The 18,616-nt window shown below is 40.7% G+C and overlaps 2 protein-coding genes across 2 annotated transcripts in view; both read right to left on the bottom strand.

Moving 5' to 3' along the window:
- bin3 (bridging integrator 3) overlaps positions 1-11,147 on the bottom strand; it is a 31,973-nt gene extending 20,826 nt beyond the window's left edge. The window contains exons 1-3 of the mRNA XM_087794754.1: positions 11,038-11,147; positions 2,469-2,517; positions 1,874-1,914 (exon numbers count right to left, since the gene is read on the bottom strand). Of these exons, the coding sequence (XP_087650880.1) occupies positions 1,874-1,914; positions 2,469-2,517; positions 11,038-11,045 (98 nt within the window). The 5' untranslated portion in view covers positions 11,046-11,147. The remainder of the gene's footprint in view (positions 1-1,873; positions 1,915-2,468; positions 2,518-11,037) is intronic.
- A 109-nt stretch (positions 11,148-11,256) lies between these two features.
- Positions 11,257-18,616, bottom strand: egr3 (early growth response 3). The gene is made up of 2 exons (XM_087794752.1): positions 16,992-18,616; positions 11,257-15,371 (listed from the first exon to the last, which is right to left on the bottom strand). The coding sequence occupies exons 1-2, from the start codon at positions 17,143-17,145 to the stop codon at positions 14,284-14,286; spliced, it is 1,242 nt and encodes a 413-aa protein (XP_087650878.1). The 5' UTR covers positions 17,146-18,616; the 3' UTR covers positions 11,257-14,283.

Here is an 18,616-nt window from a genome sequence, read left to right as displayed (position 1 = left end):
AAAGATTTTCAAAATTTCTAAACAATATATATAGAAAAAGAGAAATGTCAGAAGAGAATTTAAACATGGATAAGGAATAAACCGACTTTTATTGTCTGGCAAATCAGAATCAGAATCAGAAAACCTTTATTAGTCCCGCGAGGGGAAATTCGGTTTAACAACAGCAAGAGAAATAAAAACACCCAGAAATAAAAACGAGAAAGAAAATCTAAATAGAATTAAAGATAAATCTGCGCTATATAATATATACACAATCATATTTACATAAATAACAAGAGGTGCAGTTAAATAGTTATCTTGGTGTGTTCTTGTTGTGGAGTCTGATGGCAGCAGGGAGGAAAGACCTGCGGTACCTCTCCCTCACACACCGGGGATGGAGCATCCTATCACTGATGGAGCTCCTCAATGCCCTCAGTGTGTGCTGGAGAGGGTGAGACAAGTTCCTCCTCATGGAGGCCAGCTTGCTCCGCATCCTCCCTCCAGTCACTTCCTCCACAGGATCCAGGGGGCACCCTAGGACGTAACCGGCCTTCTTAATAAGGCTGTCCAGTTTAGCCCTATCCTTTGCTGTCATGCTGCTCCCCCAGCAGACCACACCGTTGAAGATGGCAGAGGCCAATACTGAGTCATAGAATGACTTCAGGAGTGGCCCCCGGACACCAAACGACCTCAACCTCCGGAGCAGGTAGATTCTACTCCGCGCTTTTTTATAAAGAGCAGCAGTGTTATCCACCCAGTCCAGGCGGTTGTTGAGGTGAACACCCAGGAACTTGTAAGTCGTGACTTGTAAGTCAAAGCTTGTGAAAACGTTTTAACCCAGTAACCAACGACACAGTTATCAACGAAAACAATCAAAGTTTGTTGATATGGCTCTCTTAGGCGGAGCACAGATGTCTGTGCACGTCGGCAGCACTGACTCATCTATAAGGTCTGTTGATGCCACACCTTTCTAATGAACGACCCTCCTACTCAACCAGGTAGAGAGTCAAATGGTTCTCCCACTGACTCTGTCAAGCCCGCCGGGAGTTTCTCTCACCCCACATGATGTGAAGAGTTTCTATCTCAACATCTTTTTTTTTATTCAAACTGGTTACTCAGGAGTTTGACATGCAGTACTTTAACATCGGATATTTAGTTTGGGATGTCTTTTGACTTCTGAACAGACAGTGAGCAGCAAATAAATCCTGTGATTTTGGAGAGAAGACTGTAGCGACTTATACAAGTCTGGCATGTGATTTTAAAAAGAGAATTCCAAAATAATTTAGAGCCAGCCATTCCTTTGTCTGGACAGTAGTCCACAAACCGAGGACGCTCAAAACAACTGGCCAGATGCCCGAGTCTGGCAGCCTGGGCAAGTTCAACTTAAGAGCAAGACCGCAAGATCCTAAAAGGAATCTCAGAAAACTATAATGTCAACAAGGGACCGACAACAGGCTCTTGTTGCTGTGGACCGGAAATCGAAATTTGAGTAAAAACCTCTATTCGTACTCAAGAGTATAATAGGGGTTCCTGGTAGAAAGTAGAAAGAAATAATGTACTAGTATTAAAATAGCAATTGTTCATAGACCAGAATGGTACAACAATACATTTTCAAGGAGGATAAATACAATTTAACCTTTAAAGCTAAATGGTAGAAGTCAACAAGTTTAACCCGATTTTCGAGTCCTACCTTATCGTACCATGAATCTGTACATGCTTGAGGAACAAGCGATACCTCAAACTATGTTACAATACAAGTCTTGAACCTAAAAAAATCCTGGAACAAGTTCTTTCAATGGTCATCTTGCAAAAGTCATACTATTCAGGTTTATGCTTCATTTAAGGGGTTCTTTACTGAACAAACAACATCATAAAAGAGAAAAAGTAAACTTACTTTTGGAGTTTGTCATATTCTCGCTCAAAGTCTCGTTCAACCTAGAAAATAAAAGCAGGATTAGAATATATCTATGTATTCTAATGATGTGGTGCTAGCCTACGAGTACAAGAATGAGATTTTCCACAATTTAAAATCTAATGTCAAGTCAAAGAAACTCAACGTATACAAACGCAGATGTAACGACATATCTATTCAGATTCTTCAAGCCTCGTCTGGAAATATCGAGCTGGTTACAGAGGCATCGTTGGTTCCTGACTTGTGGTCCACAAACGTAAACACGGTGGCCAAAACATTGAGGGAGGCAGTTAACACTCTGTCACCAATGTCTCATCTAAACGCTCCACTTCAATCCCACTCCCTGGTCTCTGCCTAGGATGGCACAGGAAGCGACCTCTGGCCACAGATCTATTACAGAGGAAGTGGTTTTCTCCTGTAAAGAGAGCGCCCACTCGCAGTCACTTCAAGGTAACCACCTCTGCCCCCTCACAGGGCTCAGACAAAATGACGTCTGACGGGGCATTATTTAGACTAACTGTCAAGTTCTATGGGACGCTAAACTGATAGGCCACGTTCTAACACTTGAGCGACTTACCGTTTTAGAGACGATCTGCTTCTTGGGCTGCCCAATCTTGAAGGGAATCCTGAAATGAGAAGATGACAGATTTATAGACAACAATCATTTAAATTAGGGAACATTTCATGATTCGAATCAGTCTTGAACGAGTCGAAACTATTTGGTAGGCTTTTAATGTTATTATGTTCAATGTAACACAATCCAGTGAAACTCACCTTTTTAATTTGGCTTTAATTTGGCTTTTTAGTTTGTCTGTTTTATAGCGATCCACGAAAGGAACTTGACTCGGAGAGCAATAATAAATAGCTGACCTGGGAGGATTTTTTCTTTATCTACAGAATGTGCACCAACTCATGGCCAAGTCCCAACTGGTTTTGCTCAATTTCCACAGTTAAATTGTAAATAATACAGCTTTCTCAAACTAAATATACAACTTTTAATGTTGTTTATTTAAAATAAAGTTGGTGTCATCAGAGTTCAATAAGCTTAATAAGCTTAAGTTTAATCTTCAAATATAAGAAAAAAAAGGAATTATTTTCACAGAACTGGAAATGAATTCATTGGTATTTACTGTATTCATTCAGTCATTTTTTTATCTATCTATCTAACCTATTACTGTCCCAGTAGCCACTGGAGGCAAACCCACTGAAGCAGGACAATACACGAAAAGGACATTTTTTCACATATTTAATCTAAATTGGAACTGCTCCAAATTAGGGATGGAGATCAATACTCTGTACCATCCATGGCACTGATGCTTACATTTATGGTAAACAATGGACTGTACATTTTGGTACTTTATTTTGGTTTCGGTTTTAATTTACTAAAGGCAATGTTCTTACCAAAGATTTTCAAATGAATTTTTCTTATAAATACATTATTACGCCAAATTCTGACACAATAAAAAATGAACCATCTGAAAATAATAACCCTTATCCAAACAAACTGTTATTATTATTTGTTCACTTTTTTAGTTATGATAAATTATATATCCCAATTATCGTGAGCATCGTAGTAACACGAAAACCATGAGTAGATCTGAATCCGAACAAAAACGCACCAGGTTAACAGGTTTGAGTTTTAAAAATGAGAAAGTCATACATGTGTTTTTGGACATGTTGCGCTATGACGTTGCTACCAAAACTAGGCAAGACAATTGAGTGAAAAACATGCGTTTCCCCAAATAAACCAAACTTTTCCGCCACAAAAGAAAAAAGTGGCTTTGGTTGGAGAAAAGGAACATATTTCCCTCTTAGTTAAAACACCATTTCATCCCAGTTTCAAAACTTTACCCGCCTCAGCCCTAATAAGTAGCTGCTGAGCATCAGAGCACTTTGGGAATCCATGAAAGAGCAGACACTGCCGTGCCAATATGTGCTTGGCTGTAACTTGTCATTGATATGGTACTAATAGCCTGAAATCTTGGCTTCATGATGGACAGTTGCGGCTGACAGGCAGGGTGAGGCAGCAGCTGCGTCAAAAGAAAGGTGTGTAGACTAATGAGATGGAAAAAAGAGGGTGTGATGTCGGCCCCGTTGTGCAATCAGACTTCGCTACAGATGTGTGGAGAGGATTCTGATGACAGCTCAATCAAAACCTCAGCTTGGCCGGATACATGGGTTGACCTAGAATCAGGGAACGCGTTAAATAAAAGAGATCCTGTCAGAGGCCTACAGCGCTACGGTTTGAACGGCTGCTGCTTCATGTGGTTTCTAAATTATTACAACTCACGTGTATCTACCTTTTTTTTTTTCTTTTTTTTCTTCAATGAAAAGATTTGTGTCATCGAGAAGACATGGCAGTTATTACTTTTATGTCATCACTAGGGTGAGCCAACACGGAAAGAATTACGCAGATTTCTTTTATATGACTCACCTTTCTTTGATTACATACACACGGGGTTGGTTGTCACATCTAGGCCAGAACACTTTCTCACCACTCTGGGGTTGTAAGTTTCCATAAAGAGACTCCCAGACTAATGACACAACAAGAAGTTTTCGGATGCTAGTTTTTTCTTTTTATAATCAACCAAAAGCTGCCGTGATAATTTGTCCTACAATGGCACTGTGTTGTCATTTATTTGTTTCCAATGAAAATCTTTATTGTCTAAAAAGACAGGGTGCTAAAACCATTATGACACGTAGACATGTTCCCTCTATAGACACTTGAGACATAATTGATCAAATTCAGAAGGTTGTATAGTCTAACAATTCTTGACGTGGTGTAGAAGCAGAAGTAGCCAAAACTGTCCAAGCAAATTCCCCAACAAAATGTTGACAGAACTTGACAAAGTCATAAAAAAAAAACAACTCTTTGTTTTAATTGTGTTTTTAAGTGTGCCGTTTGAATTACATGCAAGGCGACCTTGAGTGCCAAGAAAGGCGCCTCGAAATAAAATTATTTATTATTATTATTATTATTATTATTTTACTGCACTATACTTCAATGACCAAATAATCTTTCAACATTTCTAACATGATAAAGATTAAAGAGCATCAGTTTAACAAGAATGTATGGCACATTAAAGAATTTCCTGTAGGATTTTCAAAAAAAGGTTAGACTAGTAGCAACTATAACTAAATTTAAAAAAGAGGGATCTGAGATGTTACCAAGCCACAGTGAAGATTAAATCTCAATTGGATTTGTCTGTATTCACCCCGATAAAGAGAGTGTTTAAAAGTAAAAGCTCATGATGTAATACAGTTATTAGGATGGCCAAAATAATCACTTAATTTATTTGGCTACAATCTTTTGTTTACAATGGTGTAATCAGTCATTTTGAAGTTTAAACAGTTGTAGAGAGAGACAAAAAGTGCCTTTTAAAGGGACATAAAGAGATGTTGAGCCCTCACATTAACCTGTATTTAAGTCCACACATTAAATGAAAATAAAACCATGGCCTTCTTAATCCAAGACGTCACACTTACTACGTCTTCCACCTGCCTGGTAACATCTATTTATTTTCATACTTTACAGAGAGCCCTTAAGAGTTGGATTTTCTTCAATACTAATCAGCATTTAAATGGATTTTCAATTTCCTATTTGGAAAACCATCACCTAAAAAAAACAATATCAGCCTTGCACTGGGACTGGCAGTGGATACTGTCTGCAAAAGAGAAGGTCAGCTCAAACACTCAAGCTCTCCCAACTGTCATAAATGCTTCAACGTCCAAAGAGTTTAAAGTCAATGTTCTCTTTTACCACCTGTCTTAACCAACCATGACAGACTCCGCTGCTTAGTGACATCAGACCGGGTTTAAGTTGCACCACATTACCATGGATTTTCCTCGTTATGCACCAAATTCCACATTTGCTTTTTAAGAAAAAAAGCAAAAACACGCCAGAAGAATCTCATGTTATGGATTTAGAAAATAGCCACTTGTGCGTGGAGCCAAAGGAAAGTGGCCGCTCTCAATAACTGCTCATGAGAACTGGCATCGACACTGAGAGAAGTGTGCTGGGCAAACAGAGAGAGGGAATGTAGCAGTAAAAATCCCTTCCAACGTTTCTCACACAGGAATATTGCTGTAGGAGTAGTCACGTTTAGGGACACTCGTAAGTCTGGTTCTGCCCGAGAAGACCTGCGAAGGTCAAAGAATGTATGAAAGTACCAACATAACGCTGTTGTTTGTGGTGAAACAAAATATTCTCGACTTATGATTTTCTGTAACAACATTGAGGAAGTAAGCCTTATTCCTTTAGGTACACAGTACAGTACGTGCAGGCGAGCAAACATATTTGCCTCAACAGTGTTGATAGAAAAGTTTTGGGCGATCCAGGGGAACGGACAATATTATGAGTTCTTGAATTTTGAGATACTACATCTGCATTTATCTCAGGAAAAGCTGGCTGTGAAAACGAATAAATCAGAAATGTATGTCTGTTGAAAGTCATAATGAACAGTCTTTATGCTCCGTTAAAACTTTTGCTTTACCTCCTCAATTAAATGAGAACACATTTTGGTTGGACTGCTTACTTATTTTCCGTCAGACACTGATCCCAGAACAATTGTCAGGAAGTAATGAGAGCTTTAGGAAGAACAGATTTGTGGAGGTGGCTTCATGTTTTAGTGCGATATTTTCACAATACTACTTTGCATTAAATCACAACTTAATATAGTCTTTTTTTGGCTACTTCACTTCTTTATTGACCTTCTTTACAATGACTAACGTTTTGCTCACTGAGCCCTTATTTAACCATTGTTGTGACATCACTACTTTGTGTTTTACATTGTGTGTGTTCAACAAAGAAGAAAACCAAATATGTAATTGAACCGGGATTGTTTTGTATAGCAATTTAGTGGCAAACTAAACCAAAGTACAACTTTGTATCAAGATAAAAAATCAACACAACATTTGAAGTGAACACACATATCAGTTGTTAATAGATTTATTAAAATCTGCAAAAGAGAGATTTCAGGCCATTTGCAGGCAACTGCCCTGTGACCTCCATTATCTCCTCAACTTTGCCATTACACTTCCGCTGAGATGGTGTTCACGTCACTACAACCCGTCCAGCACGTAGGCAGGAACAATGACACGACAGTCTTCTCTCTCCGGGACACATTATGCATCAGCTGGAGGGACCAATGGCTTCTTACCAGAGGGAAAATGTGTAAACCATTAGAGGGGAACTCTACATCATTGGATCTAGGATGTTCTGCGGAGCACAGAGCTCCGGTTGAAGATGTTGGGAAGTGGGATTGTTCTGACGGTGACCCCAAAGTCAGGGCTCTCACGTCACAGCAACAAGTGTGCAGACCACACTGGAATGCATCAATCAGCTCCGTCCATAAAGGACTCTTTTCACTGCCGATGCCCACCACACTTGACCTCGTCTTTGGCACTGCGTGATGGTAGAGGCGTCGCTTGCCAACTATTGACGATCTGCCTGAACCGAGTGACGCCGTGTTGCGAGCTCCTTCCCATTCAAGTCGGAAATGGACACCAAGAATGTGTTAAGTGTAATAAAAAAAGCGATTAAAATGTCATGTTTCTAAATGAAAGACTGTGTCTCAAATCCCATACTTCCTTTAGTGCACTGGCGGTTAGTATGCATCAGGATAGTGTACGCATTAACTAGTCCGCAAATTCTCGACAGATAGTTCGTCTCAAATCAAACACTGCCGCTACGCACTAACCGGAAATGACACGATCAGTTCTTCTTCTACTACCATTTAACGATGAATCGACAAGCTGTAGGAACGCAATTATTCACTAAAAATACAAAGTTTAAGTACGCATGTATACGATTTGAGACACAGTTTATGAGACGAATTTCAGTTTTGGTACACTTATTCACTTAAAATACGTTAAAATCTTTATCACAGCTTTATTTTAAAAAAGCCAGAGATGTTTTGTGGATGGTTTCTGATTAAGGAAATTATTGTATTGCAACTTTCCAAGGGCCTTCGTTAAGAGTTTGAATCCTTAACCTAAATGACCATCCGTAACAAATCCATACATGGATTAATATACCATGATTGGATGCAATAGCAGTTAATCTGTTTACAGGGTCAGAAAAGTAAAAGAGAAATGTATCGGGTCAGAAAAATATGTATGCATTTATCAAACTCACTGTTGCTATGTCAATTTCAAATAAATATAGTAAAAAACAAAAACATTTTTGTAGTGAAGCTCTAGACCGATCAAGAGACCAACCAAACGACATACTCGTACTTTTAAAATTAAAATTTAGCAACATAATTTTAGTTGCCAGTGGTATTAGTGAATAAAACTGTTGCCACTGCATTTAAACACATGGCTGTGGAGGATACTTGGCATATAAGACAATAATATTCTGACACATGATTCTGGGATCGACAAAACAAACATTATGATTATGATGGACAACTAGTCCTTGCAGAATAAACAGTAGCAAAACAGTAGTTTTCCAACCTAACTATTTCCACATGAAGCCAGAGTTGGCGAATGCGGCTAGCATTAAATGAGCTCTTAGATACCCTGCAGGGAAAATCTTAATGCGTGCAAGTTTTGAGGGACTTTTCTTGTCTTCTAAGAGAACTTGCGTGAGGTCAGGCACCATCGCTGAGGGGCTGTGTTATCAATCAATACTATACATTCTACATGCTAGAATGCTACTTGGACTGTTAAGCAACCCTAGCACATCTTCTCATTGTTAGAACTGTTGGGATGTTGAACTGCAAAACAAACTTCCTTAATGTTTATCCGCTACAGTCTGAAAGTTCAGGATTAAAGACGATGATCCATCCTAAGGATTGTTAAAATCACTACTAGTTTGGCACCAACTCTTAAATCGTTAATAAGCCAACTGAAATATATTTCTGGGGTTTTGACTTTAGAGAAATGCACTCTGAAATATAGAAATCTGCTCATTACTGAATTCCAAGATAGACTTTTATTTTAAACAGCAACCTTAAAGCTAAGAGAGACAAAGTGGTGGATTCTGGGTCAAAATAATCACCACCCGACCACTTAATTGAGGAAAAACTGGTTGTATTTCAAAACAATGGGACACAGTCGGGTCTTTCTGCCTCAAAATAGATTTGTTAATGTCAACTAACTATTTTATCTACAAAACCAAGAGTAAGATTTCCAATAGTCCAGCACCCACTACACTATTATACACCACAGCCTCATGTTGTTCTGTCCAATTACATTTTCCCTTTAACTCATTTTGCTCTGGTAAGTTTTGTGTTTCGAATTACACTCTTCTAGTCTGTGTAGGATTATCTTACATTTATTGTCTGGACCGATCTAAAATTTAGTCAAATCAAATTGTCTAAACTTGCTTCATTAAGTTATCATTGAAGGCAGCGAATCTGTAATCCGTTATACATTGTTGTAGGCATTATATATTACATTTGTAATGGCTGCATTACCCATGCGATAAAGGGGTGCTCAATATGTCGATGGAAATCTGGTATTTTATTGCCCATTTCACTTTGACAAATACAATTTTATTGACACACTCACGCAAAACAATGTTTGTTGAGGTCCAGAAGATTTGACCAGCTAGACGACAAGTTAGAAAATGAGCCAATGGGCAGCTTTATCAGTCATAAATGTGCACGTTATGTGTTTTTTGAAGATTCTTGGATTAATCCAATCAAATGCTGCGATTGCATTGACTCAAATGACTCAAACGATTCCATGGAGTGAAAGTCACCGTCAACTTGGGTGATGACGATTTCTCTTTTTTTTTTTTAGAATATAAATTATTTTGACTTGGTCATTTTAATAAGTAGCTTGCATGCTGAAAAACTGTGAACACCCCCCGGTGAAAAGCAACACAGTCATATGTAGGGCATGGTTTCCAACTTCGGCTCTTTGGAGGTACCGATCGAAAATGCATCGGTTGTATCGAAACATGCTTTGTATTTTGGTGCAAAGTTTTGATACCCGGAGCTAAATGACTTGATCAAGATTGATAATGCTGTTGGCGATCGTCTGCACACCATCCCCATGATAGATGGATCTACTTAATGTATGATGTATATGATTTACTTAATCTTTGTTATCATTCTGAGCTGGGCCAAAAGTGCAACCTTGACCATTGTGGCGCGAAACAATTATTGAGTAGCTTTTTTTTGTGTTTTTTTTCAGGTCAGCTTTTAAACATCTAATATAGTATTTATTGTTAAATTATCTTCTCTTCACAGTAGCCTCTCACCCTCAGGTGAGGGGACAGTGACAGCCAGTGTTGATCCATGATGGGACCAAACTGGCAAACAGGTGTTTAAACATCCACATTCCCAGAGCTACACCTTTCACTGCTGGTGACACCATCAGACAGGAGCAAGGCTTGTCTGGGTCCTGAGAAAGCAGACATGTTCATTTTTCTAAAGAAAAACAGCCATGATTAAGACACAAGTTAAAATTAAGTTTCTTAACTAGAATAGTAACTTTACTTTAATAGCGAGCGTTGACGAGCCGGCTCAACTTAATCTCGCGAGATTTCAATACCAAACCTTCTCGGCTGTTCGTTTAACTTAAGAGTACAGTTGCTTCCTGTTTACAGTCAGCAAAGGGATCCATGACTGTTTTTAAGGAGTAAATGTACCACAAATACATTTAAATAAATGCCGACAATTTATATTATTTCAGAATTTGAAGCAAGAACGAGCCTAAACGTTGAGTTCAGAGGCTAATGCTAGCATCAGTGCTAGTCACTGTCAACAGATGCTCCAGTAACAGACGTTATCAAACATAAAGCTAAATATTTACACACTTTATAAGCAACAGTCATGATAAAGTTCAGCAGTTCAAGTTTAACCACATATTTTAAGAATTGTGAAGGTCGAAAGTCTGTATCGATCGATGTATAACGCAAACACCTCTATTTTAACAATAACACAACTTCAAATCTATACACACCCTCGAGTCTTTACACAAATTAACAACTTCCTCCTTCGACTCGTGTCTCCAAAACTTGCGAGTTTTAAACAACTTAAAGCGGAGTTAAAATGTCAAGTTTCTGTCGCGCTACCAGGAAGTAGACGGAGCCCAGTCTCGCGTCACCATCTGTCGCGAACATGTGGGATTAAAAGAGTTAAACGGTTCGACACCGTCTTCGTAACGTCTCCTCGAACCGTCCGTGTACGTACCAGCTCATGTTTGGGTCGAACCTTTTTAGTCCACTTTCATTTGGATGTTTTGTTTTCTTCCGGGCAGCTCATGCCTCGGAGCGAGTCTGGTCCGGGTGTCAAACAGGAAGTGGAGGCTGAGTGAGCTCATGCTGTGGCTCATGACAAACACTCTCAATAAAAACCCTCTTTTTTTTAAAAAAACACCACGAATTGACGAGACTTGAAGCACAAAAAAGGCAAGTGATATTTTTTCTTTATTCAAGTACTTACATAGAAATAACAAAAACAATTGCATTACGACAAAATGAAGTGCCAAGTAAACAGAGGAGCTACCTCCCCATCACAAGGATATAGTAAAGTTCATTTTTCAATATCATCATAAAAGGACCTTATTATAAGGTAATAAAAACATGAAATAGTCCAAAGACATCCACAACAGTTGAAACAAGACCCATTGTTTAAAAAAAAAAAAAAAAAAAGCCAACAAAACAGTTATCCCAGAGTGCTCCTCCAATTCCTCAACTGTTGTTATCGCGTTTATTTTCCCTTCTCACTGTGATTTTTATTTTCATGCATAAAAAAAGAACAGCCCACAGAACTTGAGGGCAGCACTTTGGAAACATCTCCGTGCACATGCAAACGTGAGGGTATACTGTAATAAAAAAAAGGAAAAACACAACAGAACAGAAAACAGTGTGTATCAACTCCATGTAAACACCGTCGTGTTACCGTCGATGACCACAAGATCCCTGAAGCCACCTGCCTGTCGTCAAGTGGCCTGAAATATCTACACGTTATTGAAATCTCTTCATAAGTGAGTATCCTTTTTTTTTCCTGCTATTATTTGTCATCCGTCCCGGTCATATTGCCTCGCCTAAGGCCGGCTTCACAGAGACTTTAATCAAACAGTTCAACACAAACATTGGCAGGAGGCTGCCTTCCACTGCAAGCAGACTGAGGTCACATTTATGATTTGTTGCTCATGTGGAGTATTGTTTTTGATCAGCCAACCCTGCAACCCAGTTTGGCACAAAGATGGCTGCTGATGTTGGCTCGCGTCCAACATGGAGCAGAGACGGAAGATGAGGCAAATTCCAATGTCAGAGTTTACACCCTCCCACTTTTGCACATAAAAATATTAACTGCATTATTTGTGGTGAAACCATATTTAAAAAAGAGGGGGGGGGGGCGACCGCTTGTATGACACACACACACACACACATAAGAATCTTCAGACAAGAGCCGGGATTCTGTAACACGTTTGACAAAAAGCACATTTTGAACAGCATTCGATGGATGACTGCGAGTGAAATAATTTTGGCATCGGCTCCTCTCTCCATCATTCCTTTAACACAACATGGGACACAGATACGATGGTCATGACATCCACTCTCACCAGCAGGTGTCCAATCAATCACACAGAAAGAATCTTTTTTTTGCTTTTTTTTTGGTAAAATATATTCAAAACAATCTATTGGATAACATCACATTATTTTTCCATACATTGATAAAACATTTCAAATAAATACTATCTTTTTTGTGGTCACCTCATAAAACTCAAGTCCATTGTGCTGACGACATGAAATTAGCTGCTACAGAATTTTTTTTTTTTTTTTTAGGGAGAAATATTTGTAACAGGATTTAAAGTGACAAACGGAATGACCCGGAATTCTACATATGCTCGAGTATCAGTTTTAGTTTGAGGGAATAAGCTCTGACAAACAAAGTCACTAACAAGTAAATAGCAGAATGTACTCAAACACTACATTTTCACACTCATCCATAAAAAGCCTCCGACTTTAAACAATCTGAGAAAGTGCGTATGAGTTGAAAAAAAACGACTCTCTGAGGCCTGTAATAATTGGGGAATAAGTGGACACTTGCCAGGAGGCAGAGCAGTGAAACTGGAGAGAGAGGTTTTATCCACCTTTTTTGTTTTCCTTAATCTGTGAACGCTGTCTAAAATAAAATTTTATTTTCTCACAATCAACAGAGTCTTTCCAAGAGTGGCTCTTGCAGTCAAACAAAGAAACGTCTAAAACAGACAAATATTTTAACACATTGATACAACATGTGAAGGTGGTGCAGATATTGCAGTGTTTGTGTTGTTACTCCTCATGCTAGCTTAGAGATTCGTTTCTACTGCTGAATTGTATCACAGGACTTCTGAACATTTGTAATAATATTTAGTTTCTAGGGCAGATTTCAGTAAATTCTTGTCAGAAGAATGACTCTTGCATTTCTGTATTTAATAAAATCAAATTATTCTAAAGGAAGAGAGGACACTGTCGGCACAGAAAGAAGAATAAAAAAAACAAACCCTGCACAAACATTCAGTCAATTGAAGGCTTTTTTTTTATATGCACATGTGTGAACACGTTTGTGGCTGGTCAATAGTCTGCATGGGAAACCTAAACCTCTCTAATTCAAAATACAATGAATGAGTATCACTCACAAAAAAAAAAACACACCAAAAAGACGAGCTGCTTAAAGTGTATGTGAGGTTAACAGTGAGAGTGAAAACATTTATGGGAAGAATATTTGTCTACCGTCTCTGTGATACATAAGAAAATATTGCATATACCTGTCGACATAAATATAATATAAAAGCAGTTTTGAAAGTGAGATTTGTCTTTAAAAAGGAACATAAAACGGATTTGTGCCACTTAAAGAGGGTCGATGCTTTATTCATCTTGAGATTTTTGTTCGGAGCTGCTGGGTCTGATAATATATTTGACGTCAACGTGTTCTAAGCCGAGCTCACTGTTTTGTTTGGCAAAACCAGGCACCAAAAAAAAAAAAAGAAAATAGAGTTGGCTGTGTATCTGTGACACATTTAGCACATTCCATTTAAGAGAACAACATTTAAATATAAAAAAATTAAAACACAACACCATAAAAAAACGACAAGAAAAAGACAGTCAAGTGCCACTAATAATGCGTCTAATGTCAGTACACAAATATAAACAATTGCACTTTAAAAACAGCCTAGTTTCATCAACATCCCGTCCGTCACTCACCCAGTGTGTCTGATGGGCTCCTTTCCAATTTAACTTCAAATTTACAAAATGGTATCCATGGCAGGAATGTAAAGATACACAGTTGTGCTGAGATGTATGGACGCTAACGGAGAAGGCGTGCTGATGTGAAAGAGGGAAGAAAAAAAAGAGTCACCTGTTATAGCATAGTGGATATAGTCCCGTCTTCATAAGTCTCTTTGTCTGCGGCGAACCGAGAGTCCAGTCCGACCGGACAAAGTGATGGTCATGAAGCTCCGACCGCCGGCCCCCCGCACGAGCCACCGGGGGGCGAGCTGTGGCTCCCGGCCGCCGCCCCCCCACCGCCTTTGTCCGTGGGCTTCTTGTCCTTCTGTTTCAGGTGCACCTTCGCATGTCTCTTCCTCTCGTCGCTCCGGGCGAACTTCCTGCCGCAGAACTCGCAGGAGAAGGGCTTCTCGCCCGTGTGCGTGCGGATGTGCGTGGTCAGGTGGTCGCTCCGGCTGAACGAGCGCATGCATATTCTGCACTGGAAAGGCTTGTGACCCGTGTGGATGCGGAGGTGACGCGTGAGCTCGTCCGAGCGCGAGAAGCGTCGGTCGCAGTTCTCGGCCGGGCAGGCGTGCGGGCGCTCGTGGACGGGGGTCTTGCTGGGACGGTTGGGGTACTTCCGAGGCCGGATGGGTTTGAGGGTGAGAGTCTGCGGGGGCGGGTGGTGCTGGGGCGGGTGCTGCTGCCCGCCTATGAACCCGGGGTGGATCTGCTGTTTGTCTTTGAACGCTCTAATGGTCTCCAGGGGCGTGATGGGCGGCGGGTTGACCCGGATGGGGTCCATGGTCTGAAAGGGTTTGTGCTCCATCACGCCGACGTCGCCCTGATGATGGAACAGGTTGTAGTCAGGGATCATGGAAAAAAGGCTTCCATCCATGGAGGCTTTGGACGTGGAGTGATAGTCATTACCCGGGTAGGCCAGGGTGGTGGTGGTGGCCGGGCTGTGGTGGAAGGAGACCTGGTCCTGGTACAGGTCGCTGCAGGTGGAGTAGGCGGGCAGCGGCGGGCCGTACACCTGCTCCATGTCCGCCGACTGCCCGCCCATGCCGGGCGCGGAGGAGGTCGTCTGCGAGGTGACGGTGCCGGGCGACGGGGAGACCCCCAGGATCCCCGCGCTGACCAGGCTGATGATGTTGTTGTCGGAGCACCAGCCGGAGCCGCCGATGCCGCCCGAGGGGGGGGTGTCGAAGGCGAACTTCCCCAGATAGGTGACGGTCTGCCCGCTGCGGTTCGCCTGGAACCCGGATCCGTACTGGATTTCCGCAGAGACCTTCTCATTAGCCATGCCCAGATCCATGATGTTATCTACGGGAGAGAAGAAGAAAAAAAAATGAGGAATCAATCATTGAAACGGTGAATTTAAATTCAAGACACTTAAAACACTCTATCCTTGTGATAATGTGCCAACAAGATTATAAAATCGGATACACTTGAAGCAGGAAAGTGATCCATGTCAGACCTGTAAGTTCGGTGACTAACTGCAGCTCCTGAGACAGTGGTGTGTCTCTCTCAGATCCCACAAGCCCCCATAAATCAGCTCCCAAACACCCCCTTTGATCCACTTATTGTGTTCCTTAGGAGGACCGCCAAACTCAATGGCAAGATCTGATTTCTTTACAGCAGAGGGGATTATACAGCAGACGCCTCATCTTTCACGCTTAAGGATTCAAAACACATTTTAAGTAAATAAAACAAATGTGTGTATGAAAAGCAAAATATGTGGGTGTTTTTTTAAATGTTTTGCTTCTAATCTCTGTTAGATTTTTATTTATTTATACATTTGATTTCTTCTGACACATTTAATAAATTCACTAATTTGATGGAGAATAAACTATATTTATGACAAATAATTTGTGAACATTATATGACCTTTAATAGAAGTAATTGTTTATGACAAAATTAAAATATTAACCTGCCAAACAAGAATATAAAAACACATTCGCGGGTTTGACACATGTTTACATTAACGCAACAACAAGAAAACGCATAACTGCGTTACAGTGTAATACTGAATATACAACAGACTTAATGTAAATATATTACATTAATGGTCGATTTAAATCTCAACATTTTCTAGTTACTGTGATGCGTAAAATGAAAATAAAAACACGTTCGTTCTTTTTAAAATAGTGGCAATATTTTTGGTGAGCAAATTAAACGGGCTGTAACGATATTAACAATACTTTTCTTCTTTTTTTTAAAATAAAATGATCCAACTTTAATTCTGTCTCAGTGACGAAGGTGAAGTTAAAGAACAATTCAATGATCTGCTGACGATGTTCAACAACGACGGTCCATGGAGGCGGATGATGAATTAATCCCCAAAAAATATCAACCTGGAGAAAAACATAAAATTTACGGGCCCTCACGCCTTTTATGCTCTCAGTGTACGACACGCACGCCCACTTACGATCCACGCGTGGAAGTTCTGTGCGTGTTTTTTTTTTTTACAAACATTCTTGTGGTCGACACACGTATTAATACATATTTTAACAACGCAATATTTTTTGACTTTCAACCGCAACATTTAAAAGCGACGCCGTTTATTCTGAAACAACCCTTAATATCAGGAGCGATTATCGCTTAATAACGTGAATATTTATTCACGTAAATAAGATTTTTCTTGGGGTTAAAGTTTTTGGAAAAGGAGTAAGAGCCGCTCCGCATTCACGGGCCCCCCCAAAAAAAATCACGCGCGCTACTCCGTCTTTAAAAAATAAATAAATAATAAAGCGATATATAAAAATGTAAAGATTTTATTTAGATTTAAATGACATTTACAGGAGGTTTTTTAAATAAAGACGCGACAGCGGAGCGTCGGTGCGCAGGAGCGCAAACAGGTGCCTCCGCACAACTGTTGCCTGTATTACGCGACACCCCCCCCCAGTCTTAAAAAAAATAAAATAAAGTGTCTTCAAGACTCACCTGTGTTCATCTGCGAATAGTGGTTTATAGATTCCGTGCTGGTGAAAATATTCATGGAGGTCGGGATGTCCTCTTCAGGGTAGAGACTCTCGGGGATGGTGTTTATTAAACTGCTCATGGTCAGAGGGAGCTTGTCCGCCAGTTTCCCTGTCATAGCACTTCTTCTCTTCAGTCCGTCATTGATGGAGGGACAACACGCGCGCGCGGAGAGATCCACGGAGTGACAGCTGAAGGGAAAAGAAAAAAAAAGAAAAAGAAAAAAGTGGGACCTGGGCTCCTGGGGTGTCTTGTGTATCCACGGAGGACGCGGCGGCGGCGGCTTGTGTGTCTCCTCCTCAGACTCGTGTTATTAATCTGATGACAGTGGAAGCCTGTGGGCTGATGGAGGGGGAATGTGGAGTCTGTGGTGGTTGCACGAGGACGGCTCTACTGGCTCTATTGGAGCTGGATGGGGGACTCCACTGAGCCGGCGTTATATAGTGGGCTGGAACCTTCGCGTGACGTAGATGACCATATATGGACAGAGCCTCAGTCTCGTGGAAACTACAGACCAGACGCTCCAGTCCACGGACTGAGACTCTCCAGGACGGTCCACGAAAGTTCGTCTCGTCTGTCCCTCTTTTAAACCAAAGACCCCCCAAAAAAGGACTTTCTTCAGGATCGCTTCCCCAAACCAGATCCGCGTCCACGTGACGCGCTCTTGTTACCCAACTCCACGCGCCTCCCTGCCTCTCATTAAATCCGCTTTTGTTAAATTTAAGGATAAATCTCGAGTCAATATTGCAGAAATATTTGGTAAATCCACGGGACTTGCTCCGACCCGAGCAAAGTGGAAACTCCATATAAGGCAGAGTCCGGCCACGCCCCACTCTCCCCTGTCCGTATATGGACATGCCACTTCCGGGTGAAGCAGTAGTGGAAAAGACATCGGAAGCCGCAGAGGTTATAAAAAAAAAAAAACTAAAAAAAACGACAGAGCGTCATGGTTCCTTTTTTTTGCAGCACTTTGCAAAGTTGCGAAACAAAACAAACACTCTATTTTAGACTTTCACTGATTCAAAAATAAGCCCTGTCATTTGGTTAGCCACATTTAAAACCAGGAAGTGTGTTTTCTTTTTTTTTTTTCCTTTTTTTTTAGAAATAAGTTGTTTTTGACAAATATTTATTTGAAGAATAAACGCCTCGACACACAAGTCACAGAAAAAAATGTTGAATGGGTTGTCAGCGCCTGGATATTCACTCTTGAGGAATTAATAGTATCTCAATGAAGCAGGAGTGTGTGGGAGCATGAGTCTGAATCACGCTTGTGTTCAGGGGCTCAGACACAAACACAGCAGCCAGAGATGTGGCGTCTCCACTGCCTTCACCTCGCGAGTGTTTGTGTCTCACCAGATTCCTTCGGTACGCTTAATCGCCGACACGGGGCGACCACGATGATATTGGGCTCCGGCGATGATGATAAAAAAACAAGACGAGTTCACGGTGACATTGTGACCTTCGTTTGGGTTGCGGGTTCAAAATCTGAGCCTGATTTTGCTTCGAAATCGGATGGAAAAACAACATATAAGAGACAGATTGAAAAGACGAGTGGCTTGCGGTGAGTCAATGTGACACGGCCTGCTTGG

Source organism: Callionymus lyra, chromosome 1 (genome assembly GCF_982586985.1).
Source record: "Callionymus lyra chromosome 1, fCalLyr1.hap1.1, whole genome shotgun sequence".
Taxonomy (NCBI): domain Eukaryota; kingdom Metazoa; phylum Chordata; class Actinopteri; order Syngnathiformes; family Callionymidae; genus Callionymus; species Callionymus lyra.
The sequence above is the reverse complement of the archived record's forward strand: the minus strand, read 5'-3'. Positions and strand labels throughout refer to the sequence as shown.